This window comes from Coregonus lavaretus (genome assembly GCF_964263955.1).
Source record: "Coregonus lavaretus genome assembly, chromosome: 4".
Classification (NCBI taxonomy): Eukaryota; Metazoa; Chordata; class Actinopteri; order Salmoniformes; family Salmonidae; genus Coregonus; species Coregonus lavaretus.
In genome coordinates, this window is record NC_139991.1 from 19,374,838 (window position 1) to 19,386,920 (window position 12,083).

Sequence of the window (12,083 nt, forward strand, 5' to 3'; positions counted from 1 at the left end):
CAGGCCCGGGAAACGCTCGCCAGAGACATAATACATGGCTGTGTAGTATGAACTTTAACTTGAGAAATGAAGAGCGGGAAGACGGGAGAGACTAAGTGTCAGGAAGAGTGAGTTTGAGGAGACATGGGAGATCGAACGCCTTTTAGATCATTCCGCCTTATATTTATATTTATGACTGACAGAGAAAGAGAAGGGAAGGAGTGGGACAGTAATACTCAAGAGAGACAGGTTGGGCCGTGATACAGTGAGCTCCAAATAGTTCGTTTTGATATTTCAACCTGCGTGTCCTGATCGCGTCTGGTGTGGGTGGACAAAATCAACATGCGCGCGATGGCGGATGCACGCGCGCGGTCTGGTCAGCATAACATGATATTGGTTGTAATTTGATAGCAGGCAATCCATCAATCAAGTTGATAGTTGATTCATTCACATTCCATAGTTCGAATGAGAACCACATGCTGCTGTGTGAACTAACAAGCAACATTGAGTTTAGCTAATGTCGGGGCAGCAGGTAGCCTAGCGGTTAAGAGCGAAAGGTTGCTGGTTCGAATCCCCGAGCTGGCAAGGTGGAAAAATCTGCTGTTCTGCCCTTGAGCGAGGTGTGGATGACGTGGATGTTGATTAAGGCAGCCACCTGCACTCTCTGATTCAGAGGGGTTCGGTTAAATGCGGAAGACACATTTCGGTTGAATGCATTCAGTTGTGCAACTGACAAGGTATCGCAAAGCCTTTGTCATCCACTTAATGCCTCACTCAATGTACACCACACTCAAGCCGGCGAAAACAACAAACGTGTGTGTGCATATTTGTACGTGGCTGTGAGGGAAGCCCCCACTACAGTAGCCAAACCAGTCCTGTTATTTATGTTATGATTTGTTTCTCCTCTCACCAGCTTTGCTGATATCCCAGTTTAGTGGAGATCAATGCCTTGGCAGGGAGAGTGGAGAACTATAATCAAACTGCTGGTCGGCCATTGATCTCGGGGCGTTTATCTACTCTCTGTGATTCCTATTCAGCATGAAAGCCACCGAGGCTCTTTGTTGATAGAAGGAGGAGGGAGAAACTGAAGGCGTGCCACGGCTGGACGGTGCCTCCCAAATCAATACCTTTAAGAATCCAGCTGCATCGGACCGGTAACTAACTAACTTGGGGTGGTGGGGAGGTTACAACTGTATGATTGTAGGTGCCTCATCTCGATTCTGGTCTTGTGCTAGGTCCCAAATTACTCTCGAATGGCGGCCCCTTTGCTTTGTTGTGTAGCCACTGATCTGAAAGGACTGGCTAGGCAAAAGCAATGCGGTGGTGTTTTTAAAGATTGGGCCGGAATCTGGCCTTGGTGCACTAACTAAAACACAACCCCCCGCACATCACCTTTGACCTGGGGCCAGTCTTGCACGTCTCATTTCACACCCTGAGGCGTGATTACAATTTGGAATCAATCTATAAACTCCTGGACCGTGACTTAATGTGAGTCTGTGATGGACGTAGAAGCTTCCAGAGAGGCTGTTTTTAGCTCCAGGCAGTGCGACCAATTTGTTTGCATATGCAAAGAAATAATTTCCTGTGCGACCAGGAGTTTTATTTTGGGAGCACTGTGTGACTAGGAAAAAATCTCCCAGATAATAATTGTTGTAATGATAAGGCGAGTGCATATTCGATGGCGTCATGGTTGCACCATTACTACAGCGAAAACGGCTTGCTTATAACACAACCAGGTCAAAAGATCTGACCCATATTACCGGCACAAGATTTGTATGTACTTATAGTGGATCGCAGGGACCACATTTTACATTCATAAGCCATGTCATGGGCCGTTGTAAAACTACTTGCGCGTTGTTAACCATTTGTTTACAATTTGTTCAGTCATGTTACCTCATTGGCTAGCTAGCTAACAACCAGGTAACATTACCAGTATATCCAAACATTTGGGGGCACAGAAAGAAAGGAAAAGGCATAGCTTTTTCAGGAGATCAATGACCATAGCAATGAATAAATGACAGATCTCTTGCATGTCTTCATCACAAACCTGACGTTTTTAAAGAGACAGTGTACACTTTTCAATGTAATGCATCTCAATACGAAGATAGTGCTTTTACACAATGTAGAAACCTAATATTCCACAAACGACTTTGTAATATCAATGACAGGTATTCGTATCAACAGTTTAGCTTTTATAATAAACAAATGTCTTTACAGTGTTATATACAGTGAGGGAAAAAAGTATTTGATCCCCTGCTGATTTTGTACGTTTGCCCACTGACAAAGACATGATCAGTCTATAATTTTAATGGTAGGTTTATTTGAACAGTGAGAGACAGAATAACAACAAAAAAATCCAGAAAAACGCATGTCAAAAATGTTATAAATTGATTTGCATTTTAATGAGGGAAATAAGTATTTGACCCCTCTGCAAAACATGACTTAGTACTTGGTGGCAAAACCCTTGTTGGCAATCACAGAGGTCAGACGTTTCTTGTAGTTGGCCACCAGGTTTGCACACATCTCAGGAGGGATTTTGTCCCACTCCTCTTTGCAGATCTTCTCCAAGTCATTAAGGTTTCGAGGATGACGTTTGGCAACTCGAACCTTCAGCTCCCTCCACAGATTTTCTATGGGATTAAGGTCTGGAGACTGGCTACTCCAGGACCTTAATGTGCTTCTTCTTGAGCCACTCCTTTGTTGCCTTGGCCGTGTGTTTTGGGTAATTGTCATGCTGGAATACCCATCCACGACCCATTTTCAATGCCCTGGCTGAGGGAAGGAGGTTCTCACCCAAGATTTGACGGTACATGGCCCCGTCCATCGTCCCTTTGATGCGGTGAAGTTTTCCTGTCCCCTTAGCAGAAAAACACCCCCAAAGCATAATGTTTCCACCTCCATGTTTGACAGTGGGGATGGTGTTCTTGGGGTCATAGGCAGCATTCCTCCTCCTCCAAACACGGCTAGTTGAGTTGATGCCAAAGAGCTCGATTTTGGTCTCATCTGACCACAACACTTTCACCCAGTTCTCCTCTGAATCATTCAGATGTTCATTGGCAAACTTCAGACGGGCCTGTATATGTGCTTTCTTGAGCAGGGGGACCTTGCGGGCACTGCAGGATTTCAGTCCTTCACGGCGTAGTGTGTTACCAATTGTTTTCTTGGTGACTATGGTCCCAGCTGCCTTGAGATCATTGACAAGATCCTCCCATGTAGTTCTGGGCTGATTCCTCACCGTTCTCATGATCATTGCAACTCCACGAGGTGAGATCTTGCATGGAGCCCCAGGCCGAGGGAGATTGACAGTTCTTTTGTGTTTCTTCCATTTGCGAATAATCGCACCAACTGTTGTCACCTTCTCACCAAGCTGCTTGGCGATGGTCTTGTAGCCCATTCCAGCCTTGTGTAGGTCTACAATCTTGTCCCTGACATCCTTGGAGAGCTCTTTGGTCTTGGCCATGGTGGAGAGTTTGGAATCTGATTGATTGATTGATTGCTTCTGTGGACAGGTGTCTTTTATACAGGTAACAAACTGAGATTAGGAGCACTCCCTTTAAGAGTGTGCTCCTAATCTCAGCTCGTTATCTGTATAAAAGACACCTGGGAGCCAGAAATCTTTCTGATTGAGAGGGGGTCAAATACTTACTTCCCTCATTAAAATGCAAATCAATGTATAACATTTTTGACATGCGTTTTTCTGGATTTTTTTGTTGTTATTCTGTCTCTCACTGTTCAAATAAACCTACCATTATAATTATAGACTGATCATTTCTTTGTCAGTGGGCACACGTACAAAATCAGCAGGGGATCAAATACTTTTTCCCTCACTGTATTACCCACTGGGCACAGACCTCAATTCAACGTCTATTCCACGTTGGTTCAACGTAATTTCATTGAAATTACATGGAAACAATGTTGCTTCAACCAGTGTGCCAATGGATAGTTTTTTATTTCTAGGGCACAACATGTGCTTAAAGTAGCTAGAATTCATATAGGCTGTATCTCAAATCAATAATTAAAAAAAAAAACATTTTCTGGTGCTACCAATTAAAAATGTAATTTAGAGCCCTGGCTGCAGGTTAACCATAATGGAATGTTGACCATTTTGCTCGACAACCCAGTTTACAGTGACCTGGTTCAAATTGACTGAAATGTGTTAACGAATCTGAAATTTGTCTCCACAAGACCACTTCAGAGCAGTCAGACTGGAAGGATCCATCCCCAGCGTAAAAGCATGGCAGTCCACCAAGTTGGCTGTTAGGCTACATTCCATATTAGTACACTACTTAGAATGTGTGCCCAAGGCTTTGTTCCAATATGCATACTAGCAAACCACTTGAAATGTGTGTACAAGGGCAAGACTACATTCCAATGTCCATAATCACATACTGTACCACTTAGAATGAATGGCCAGTACATTGATTCATTCTAAATTATCTGCTAGTGTAGATATTGGAAAAAATCTTTGTATTCTCCAATTAATCTCATGGAGATAATGGAATTAAACATGAAAACATAACTTCACTAATAAACTTACAAGCCATTTAGTACACAACTGTTGTAAAATGCAGCCCACAACAAGTTATTTCCATGTTACAAATGACCACTCAACCTTATTACTTTTAAACCCCACACTTCAACAATTAGCACTGTCAAATCTTCATTTATTTCCCCCTCAATGATCAGTTCAGTTATTAAATCTCTAATTGCTTTTCTAATTAAAGCAGAGGGTTAGAGCTGTCTCTTTTGAAATCGATGTCAAGGCTCAAGATGATTCGCCAGTCGCTGCGAAAAAGCCTTTGCTGACATCGTCTTCTAATCACATCGACACAGTGGTCCAACCGGCTGGGCGCTCTGGGAGAATGTTAAGGCTGATACTAATGATAGGCTTTAGCTCTACGATACGTTTGATGGTCGGTCCCATGGGGCCAGTAATTGAGCCACCTGCTGCACTGGTGTCATAAACTTTATTTAAAAGCTAGGTTTAAAAGCTAAGTTAACAGACTGTTAGTCGTTCGAAGTAAATCAAACTATATGGTTTGTTATACGACGTGAGACTTGTTTGTTATCAACCAGAGACAATTCTGACTTTTTAAATGGGAAGATCTTCATGGAGCTTGGAGTTATGAATGCTGGTCTAAAGTGTGGTTCCAATGACTCAGTGGGTTGATGCATGGTGCTGGCAACAGTAGGGTTGTGGGTTTGAATCCCGCATGGGCCGCATATACTGAATATACATAATGTGTCACTGTCTGTCGATGTTGACATCTGTATGTCGCTTTGGATAAAAGCATCTGCTACATTACAATTTTAAAAGTGTGAATATAACATGATGCTTACAGCAGAAATATGAATGTGTGTAAATACTAATTATCAAGGGTATTTTTGTCAACAAGAGTGGCAGATACTCTTTGTTGGATACTCACGCTCAGCAACAGCGGACGACTTTCTTTGACAGCTCCGACACAGCCGAGGCAACCAATCACCATGATGATGGTCCCTACCGCAATGAGTAGATTGGCTGCTGAGAGGGATGGGAGGGAAGAGGAGAGTGTGGCAAAGTTGCCCTGGGTCACTGACAGCCATACCCCCACGCCCAGTATTCCACAACCCCCCAACTGTCAGAGAAAGAAGGAGGAGAGAGAAAGACAAAGGAAGAAAGAAAGAAAAAAGAGAGAAAGTGAGTAGCATATAAAAAAAACACACATCATTTGGTGCACACATATACATTTACACACAACACAACACACACAAATCCCAAGGCGATGACAGGATATGCATTGCCCGGCATGCTCAACCAAGACTGGTAGACTCGATTTGCATGGCTAAATGTGATTATTGTGTTTCTCCCTCACTTCTATTCCCAACTGTAGAACAACGCCAGATCGTTTTTAATCAGCTCTTGAGCTCAAAGTAGGGCAGGTCATGAATAAAACTGCTCTGAAGCATTGTGTGCTGCCGCTCCAATCACTTAGACAGGTTGGTGCAAGTCATCCATCACCATCCACCATGATCAGAATATTAGAACAGCTGGAAATTAGAGGATGATTATACCGCTGTCTCTCCTCATACAAGCCTATCATCATACCCCTGGGAGAGAAGTCAGAAGGGAATCATGGCCAGAGAGAGGGAGAGAGAGAAAGATATAGGAAAGAAGAGAGAGCGGAAAGAGAGAGAAAAGACGGATACATTGATAGACACAGAGACAGACAGACAAGGATACTGCATTAATGTACATGAAATAATAATGACAAGGTAAAACAGATATGATACATGCTCCAAGGCCCTATGTTATCGACACATAGTGCTTTACATACGTAAATACCACATGCTCTGTGCCTCAGTTGGTACAATGTCATACTTAAATATCACATGCTCTGTGCCTCAGTTAGTACAACATCTCCATAACATACTGTTGCTGAGAGGGCCTCAGACTGACAGCAACAGTATGTGGTATGTGGGCTGCCCTCCTCTAACCCTGAACTGTGATGGAGAGACTAGAGAGATGTACAGATCAGACCGCCTGACAGCGCCAGAGGGGTGATGGGAAAATTCTCTCGGGAGCCTTTGAAGAACTCCCGTCTGCCCTCCTTATGAGACTACACTTTCCTCTTTTCATGGTTCATGAATCCATGGTGTTCTATGCGAGACTTGGTTTGCGTCCCAAATGGCACCCTATTCCCTATATACAGTGGGGAGAACAAGTATTTGATACACTGCCGATTTAGCATGTAGAGGTCTGGAATGTTTATCATAGGTACACTTCAACTGTGAGAGACGGAATCTAAAACAAAAATCCAGAAAATCACATTGTATGATATTTAAGAAATTAATTTGCATTTTATTGCATGACATAAGTATTTGATACATCAGAAACCTTTGTTTGCAATTACAGAGATCATGCGTTTCCTGTAGGTCTTGACCAGGTTTGCACACACTGCAGCAGGGATTTTGGCCCACTCCTCCATACAGACCTTCTCCAGATCCTTCAGGTTTCGGGGCTGTTGCTGGGCAATACGGACTTTCAGCTCCCTCCAAAGATTTTCTACTGGGTTCAGGTCTGGAGACTGGCTAGGCCACTCCAGGACCTTGAGATGCTTCTTACGGAGCCACTCCTTAGTTGCCCTGGCTGTGTGTTTTGGGTCGTTGTCATGCTGGAAGACCCAGCCACGACCCATCTTCAATGCTCTTACTGATGGAAGGAGGAGGTTGGCCAAGATCTCGCGATACATGGCCCCATCCATCCTCCCCTCAATACGGTGCAGTCGTCCTGTCCCCTATGCAGAAAAGCATCCCCAAAGAATGATGTTTCCACCTCCATGCTTCACGGTTGGGATGGTGTTCTTGGGGTTGTACTCATCCTTCTTCTTCCTCCAAACACGGTGAGTGGAGTTTAGACCAAAAAGCTCTATTTTTGTCTCATCAGACCACATGACCTTCTCCCGTTCCTCCTCTGGATCATCCAGATGGTCATTGGCAAACTTCAGACGGGCCTGGAAATGCGCTGGCTTGAGCAGGGGAACCTTGCTTGCGCTGCAGGATTTTAATCCATGACGGCGTAGTGTGTTACTAATGGTTTTCTTTGAGACTGTGGTCCCAGCTCTCTTCAGGTCATTGACCAGGTCCTGCCATGTAGTTCTGGGCTGATCCCTCACCTTCCTCATGATCATTGATGCCCCACGAGGTGAGATCTTGCATGGAGCCCCAGATCGAGGGTGATTGACCGTCATCTTGAACTTCTTCCATTTTCTAATAATTGCGCCAACAGTTGTTGCCTTCTCACCAAGCTGCTTGCCTATTGTCCTGTAGCCCATCCCAGCCTTGTGCAGGTCTACAATTTTATCCCTGATGTCCTTACACAGCTCTCTGGTCTTGGCCATTGTGGAGAGGTTGGAGTGTGTTTGATTGAGTGTGTGGACAGGTGTCTTTTATACAGGTAATGAGTTCAAACAGGTGCAGTTAATAAAGGTAATGAGTGGAGAACAGGAGGGCTTCTTAAAGAAAAACTAACAGGTCTGTGAGAGCCGGAATTCTTACTGGTTGGTAGGTGATCAAATACTTATGTCATGCAATAAAATGCAAATTAATTACTTAAAAATCATACAATGTGATTTTCTGCATTTTTGTTTTAGATTCCGTCTCTCACAGTTGAAGTGTACCTATGATAAACATTCCAGACCTCTACATGCTTTGTAAGTAGGAAAACCTGCAAAATCGGCAGTGTATCAAATACTTGTTCTCCCCACTGTAGTGCACTACTTTTGACCAGAGCTCTATGTGACCAGATCAAAAGTAGTGCATTACATAGGGAATAGTGTGCCATTTGGGATGCACCCTCTGTGTCGTAATCATTTTAAGAGTTTATTTGCAGAGAAAAAGAAAACTCTCCAAGGCTCTAGTCTATTCATTGTGAGGCCAGACTGCCGTCCCTTTCAATCGATTAGTATTATTCAGTGTGTTGGTTATACTCGAGCACTTACTTTTGTTAAATTGGTCTGCTGATGGTGTTATGCTATGCCGGATGTCCTTGTGGTAAAATGAAAATAACAAAAGCAACAACCAAAAAGTAACTAGCAAAAGTAAACAACGGCAGTTCTATAGCTATTTCCAAACAATGTCAATGTAGCCTACAAACTTTCCTTACAAACCATTCCTCACTTACTCAATAATTTATGATTTACATTTGACATTTTAGTCATTTAGCAGACGCTCTTATCCAGAACGACTTACAGTTAGTGAGTGCATATATTTTTCATACTGATCTGATTAACATAGATTTTGGGGGGAGTAAACCCTCTCGCTTCACCTCTTCCTCTCTGCCCTAACCCTAACCTTAAAGGAGAAATCAGCAGTTGCTACATCAATTTTTTGACTTATAAATTGTGACCCGTTTCAGGAAGCTAGGCGTATGTTGCACGTCACTACTTCACAAGAGAGCCATTTGAACGTAATCGCAGAAAGTAGTCCATCACAACTTTTCCCCACTGACCTTTGTCGATAGCACCTGCTAAATTCTGGGCAGCAATGTTGTTGAGACCTGTAGGAACAATTTTGCAGATCTCCATGGCTAACGTTATATCTTTCAAAAAAGCCGCAGTAGCAAGGATTATCTGCAAATGCTGAGCAGCTCATGATATAGACAGAAGCGCGCTACATGGCAGACCAATCCGAACTAATCTCTCGGCATGTCCAGCCCATCCATTATCTCAGCCAATCATGGCTAGCTGGAAGGTTCCTGTCTTCTTCCGTGGCTAAACCAACTAGGCTCCTAATTTAACAATTTTATTCATATTTACAGATGGCATACAAGTTTGTTATTAAGGCACATGAAAGTTCACGTTCCAGAAGACATTTCTGACAAAAAACTAATTTTGATTAAAAACATTTCTTTTTTACAACTTTTAAATGCCTCTCCTGTGAAGTAGTGACGTGCGACATACGCCTAGCTTCCTGAAACGGGTCACATTTTGTAGCTCTAAGTCTCTACTTTTATCCAATGTAAAAAACACTATTTAAAAATGTTGCAACATAAGACCGAATAGAGGTGGTCGGTCACAATTAATGATATGTACCCATTGATTTTTGAAGAAAATAACTTATAAACATCTCATGAGCTTAGTTCAACTGTCATACCCCATCATAACCCAAAATATAAACTTGTTTTACTCCAATGTTTGTCAACAAAGTAAAAGTAAACAAACACTATATAGCCTCAAAACATGCTTAAAACTATAATTTTGATATCATGGATGGTCAGTCCTTGCAACCATAGCTGTCTATGAATTTGAGAGTGGTTACATTTCTCCAGCCCCATCCCTTACCTTTTTACCAAAACGGGTGGGGAGTTGCTTTGTTATTGTTTCTACTACCGATTTCCGCTTTAACCCTAAAGCCTCGATCATACCAAAAGTGTCATTCCATCAATGATGCAAAATAAATTCTGCAGTCAAACATTTTTACTGGATATGTGTGCAACAAAAATGTTACATTCACAGTTTTTTACCTACTATTTCCATCAAGTCCAACGTATACAGAACACACTGCAACTGCCTCTGCAATGCAATGCTGCAAGGTAAACTCAGGGCTCAATTGGAGATTTTTTTTTATACTGAACAAAAATATAAACGCAACATGTAAAGTGTTGGCCCCATGTTTCATGAGCTGAATTAAAATATCCCAGAATTTTTCCATACGCACAAAAAGCTTATTTCTCTCAAATGTTGTGTACAAATTTGTTTACATCCATGTTAGTGAACATTTCTCCTTGGCCAAGATAATCCATCCACCTGACAGATGTGGCATATCGGGAGAGGTCGTGTTTTTCTCTAGCTCTCTAGCTGGAGGTAAGCAAACTTCTCATTTGGTGTTGAGTATAGCTTAACCATGTATTAGATCGTAGGTTGGTAGTTAGTTGTAGTTAGGTATTGTATTTATTATAGGTTAGTATTGTTGTTATTGTAGGTTTCCGTAGGTTATTGTAGGCTAGTATTGAAGCACGAGGCTAGCTAGCTAGCGGGTAGCTACTGGTAACGATTAGCAACGATTAGCAACGGTGGAGAGCTTCCCATATGGTGTTGAGTAAAGCTTAACCATGTATTAGATCGTAGGTTGGTAGTTAGTTGTAGTTAGGCATTGTATTTATCATAGGCTAGTTTTGTTGTTATTGTAGGTTTCCGTAGGTAATTGTAGGTTAGTATCGAAGCACGAGGCTAGCTAGCTAGCGGGTAGCTACTGGTAACGATTAGCTGTTCCCACTGTTAAATGTGCTGCTAGCCAACGTTTAATTTTTGCTGCGTTCTGCGTTATGTAAGGAACTAGACACGGACATGAATTATCTGTTTAGTGTGCTAACACACTCTTGGCAGTTTGTTGTAACCAAGTATTGGTGCTAAATTGTGTGTTAATGGATGCTAGCTTGCTAGTTAGCTACGGCGTCATAGCTAGGTATCGTGGGTAGCTACTGTGTCTTGGCAGTGTCTTCCGCCGTGCCGGCTGTAGCACGAAGCGAGCTAATTAGCCGTTTTTTCGAACAGAGTCAGAGTCAACACAGTAGCCATTGTGTGCCGGGTGTAGCACGAAGCTAGCTAGCTAGCCGTTCTTCAAACAAAGCCAACACAGTGGCCATTGCTAGCTACCCAACACGACCAGCGAACGGTACGGTAGTAGCTAATTACAATATACTTGTCCTAGCTAGCCAACGTTGAATCATTGCTGCGTCATGAAAGGAACTTGACACAGACACGAATGATCTGTTTAGTGTGTAATCACACTATTGGTGGTTTGCTGTGACCAAGTGTTTGTGCTAAACTGTGTGTTACTGGATGCTAGCATGCTAGTTAGCTAGTTAACACACTATTGGTGGTTTGTTGTGAGTATTGGTGCTTAACTGTGTGTTAAACTGTGTGTTATTGGATGCTAGCATGCTAGTCAGCTATGGTGTCATAGTTGGCTAGCTGAATAAAGTGGGTTGAGTCTATTCCTTTAAACATTGAACAACTGTGGTTCACAACAATTCTGATTTCTAAAGGTGGAAGTTGGGAGAGTTTTTGTTCGGGTGGTTCAGTGAAACAATTTTAGTTTCTGAGGTAGAAGTTTTTGGTGAGGGAGGCCCCCCTCTCTCCTCTCCCAGATGCTTAGCTCATTTCATTCCGATCTCCTCTGCATTTTTGTAGCCATTTGCTACAGCCTGTCAACTATGCCTCTGCCTATCCCTGTTCTCTCCTCTCTGCACAGGCTACACAAACAACGCACCACACCGCGCGGCTGCTGCCTCTCTAACCTGGTGGTCCCTGCACGCACCCCTCACCTGGAGTTCCAGGTCGCAGGCAGCCTCTGGAACTGCCGTTCTGCTGCCAACAAAGCTGACTTCATCCCAGCCTATGCCAACCTCCAGTCCCTCGACTTCCTGGCGCTGACGGAAACATGGATCACCACTGAAAACACGGCTACTCCTACTGCTCTCTCCTCGTCTGACCATGTGTTCTCGCATACCCCGAGAGCATCTGGTCAGAGGGGTGGTGGTACAGGAATCCTCATCTCTCCCAAGTGGACATTCTCAATTTTTCCCCTAACCCATCTGTCTATCTCCTCATTTGAATTCCATG

General features: G+C 43.1%; 1 protein-coding gene across 1 annotated transcript in view; it reads right to left on the reverse strand.

Annotated features, from left to right (window-relative positions):
- LOC311127166 (tetraspanin-4-like) overlaps nt 1-12,083 on the reverse strand; it is a 66,108-nt gene that overhangs the window by 13,326 nt on the left and 40,699 nt on the right. The window contains exon 2 of the mRNA XM_084158944.1: nt 5,406-5,597. Coding sequence (XP_084015070.1) covers nt 5,406-5,597 — 192 coding nt within the window. The remainder of the gene's footprint in view (nt 1-5,405; nt 5,598-12,083) is intronic.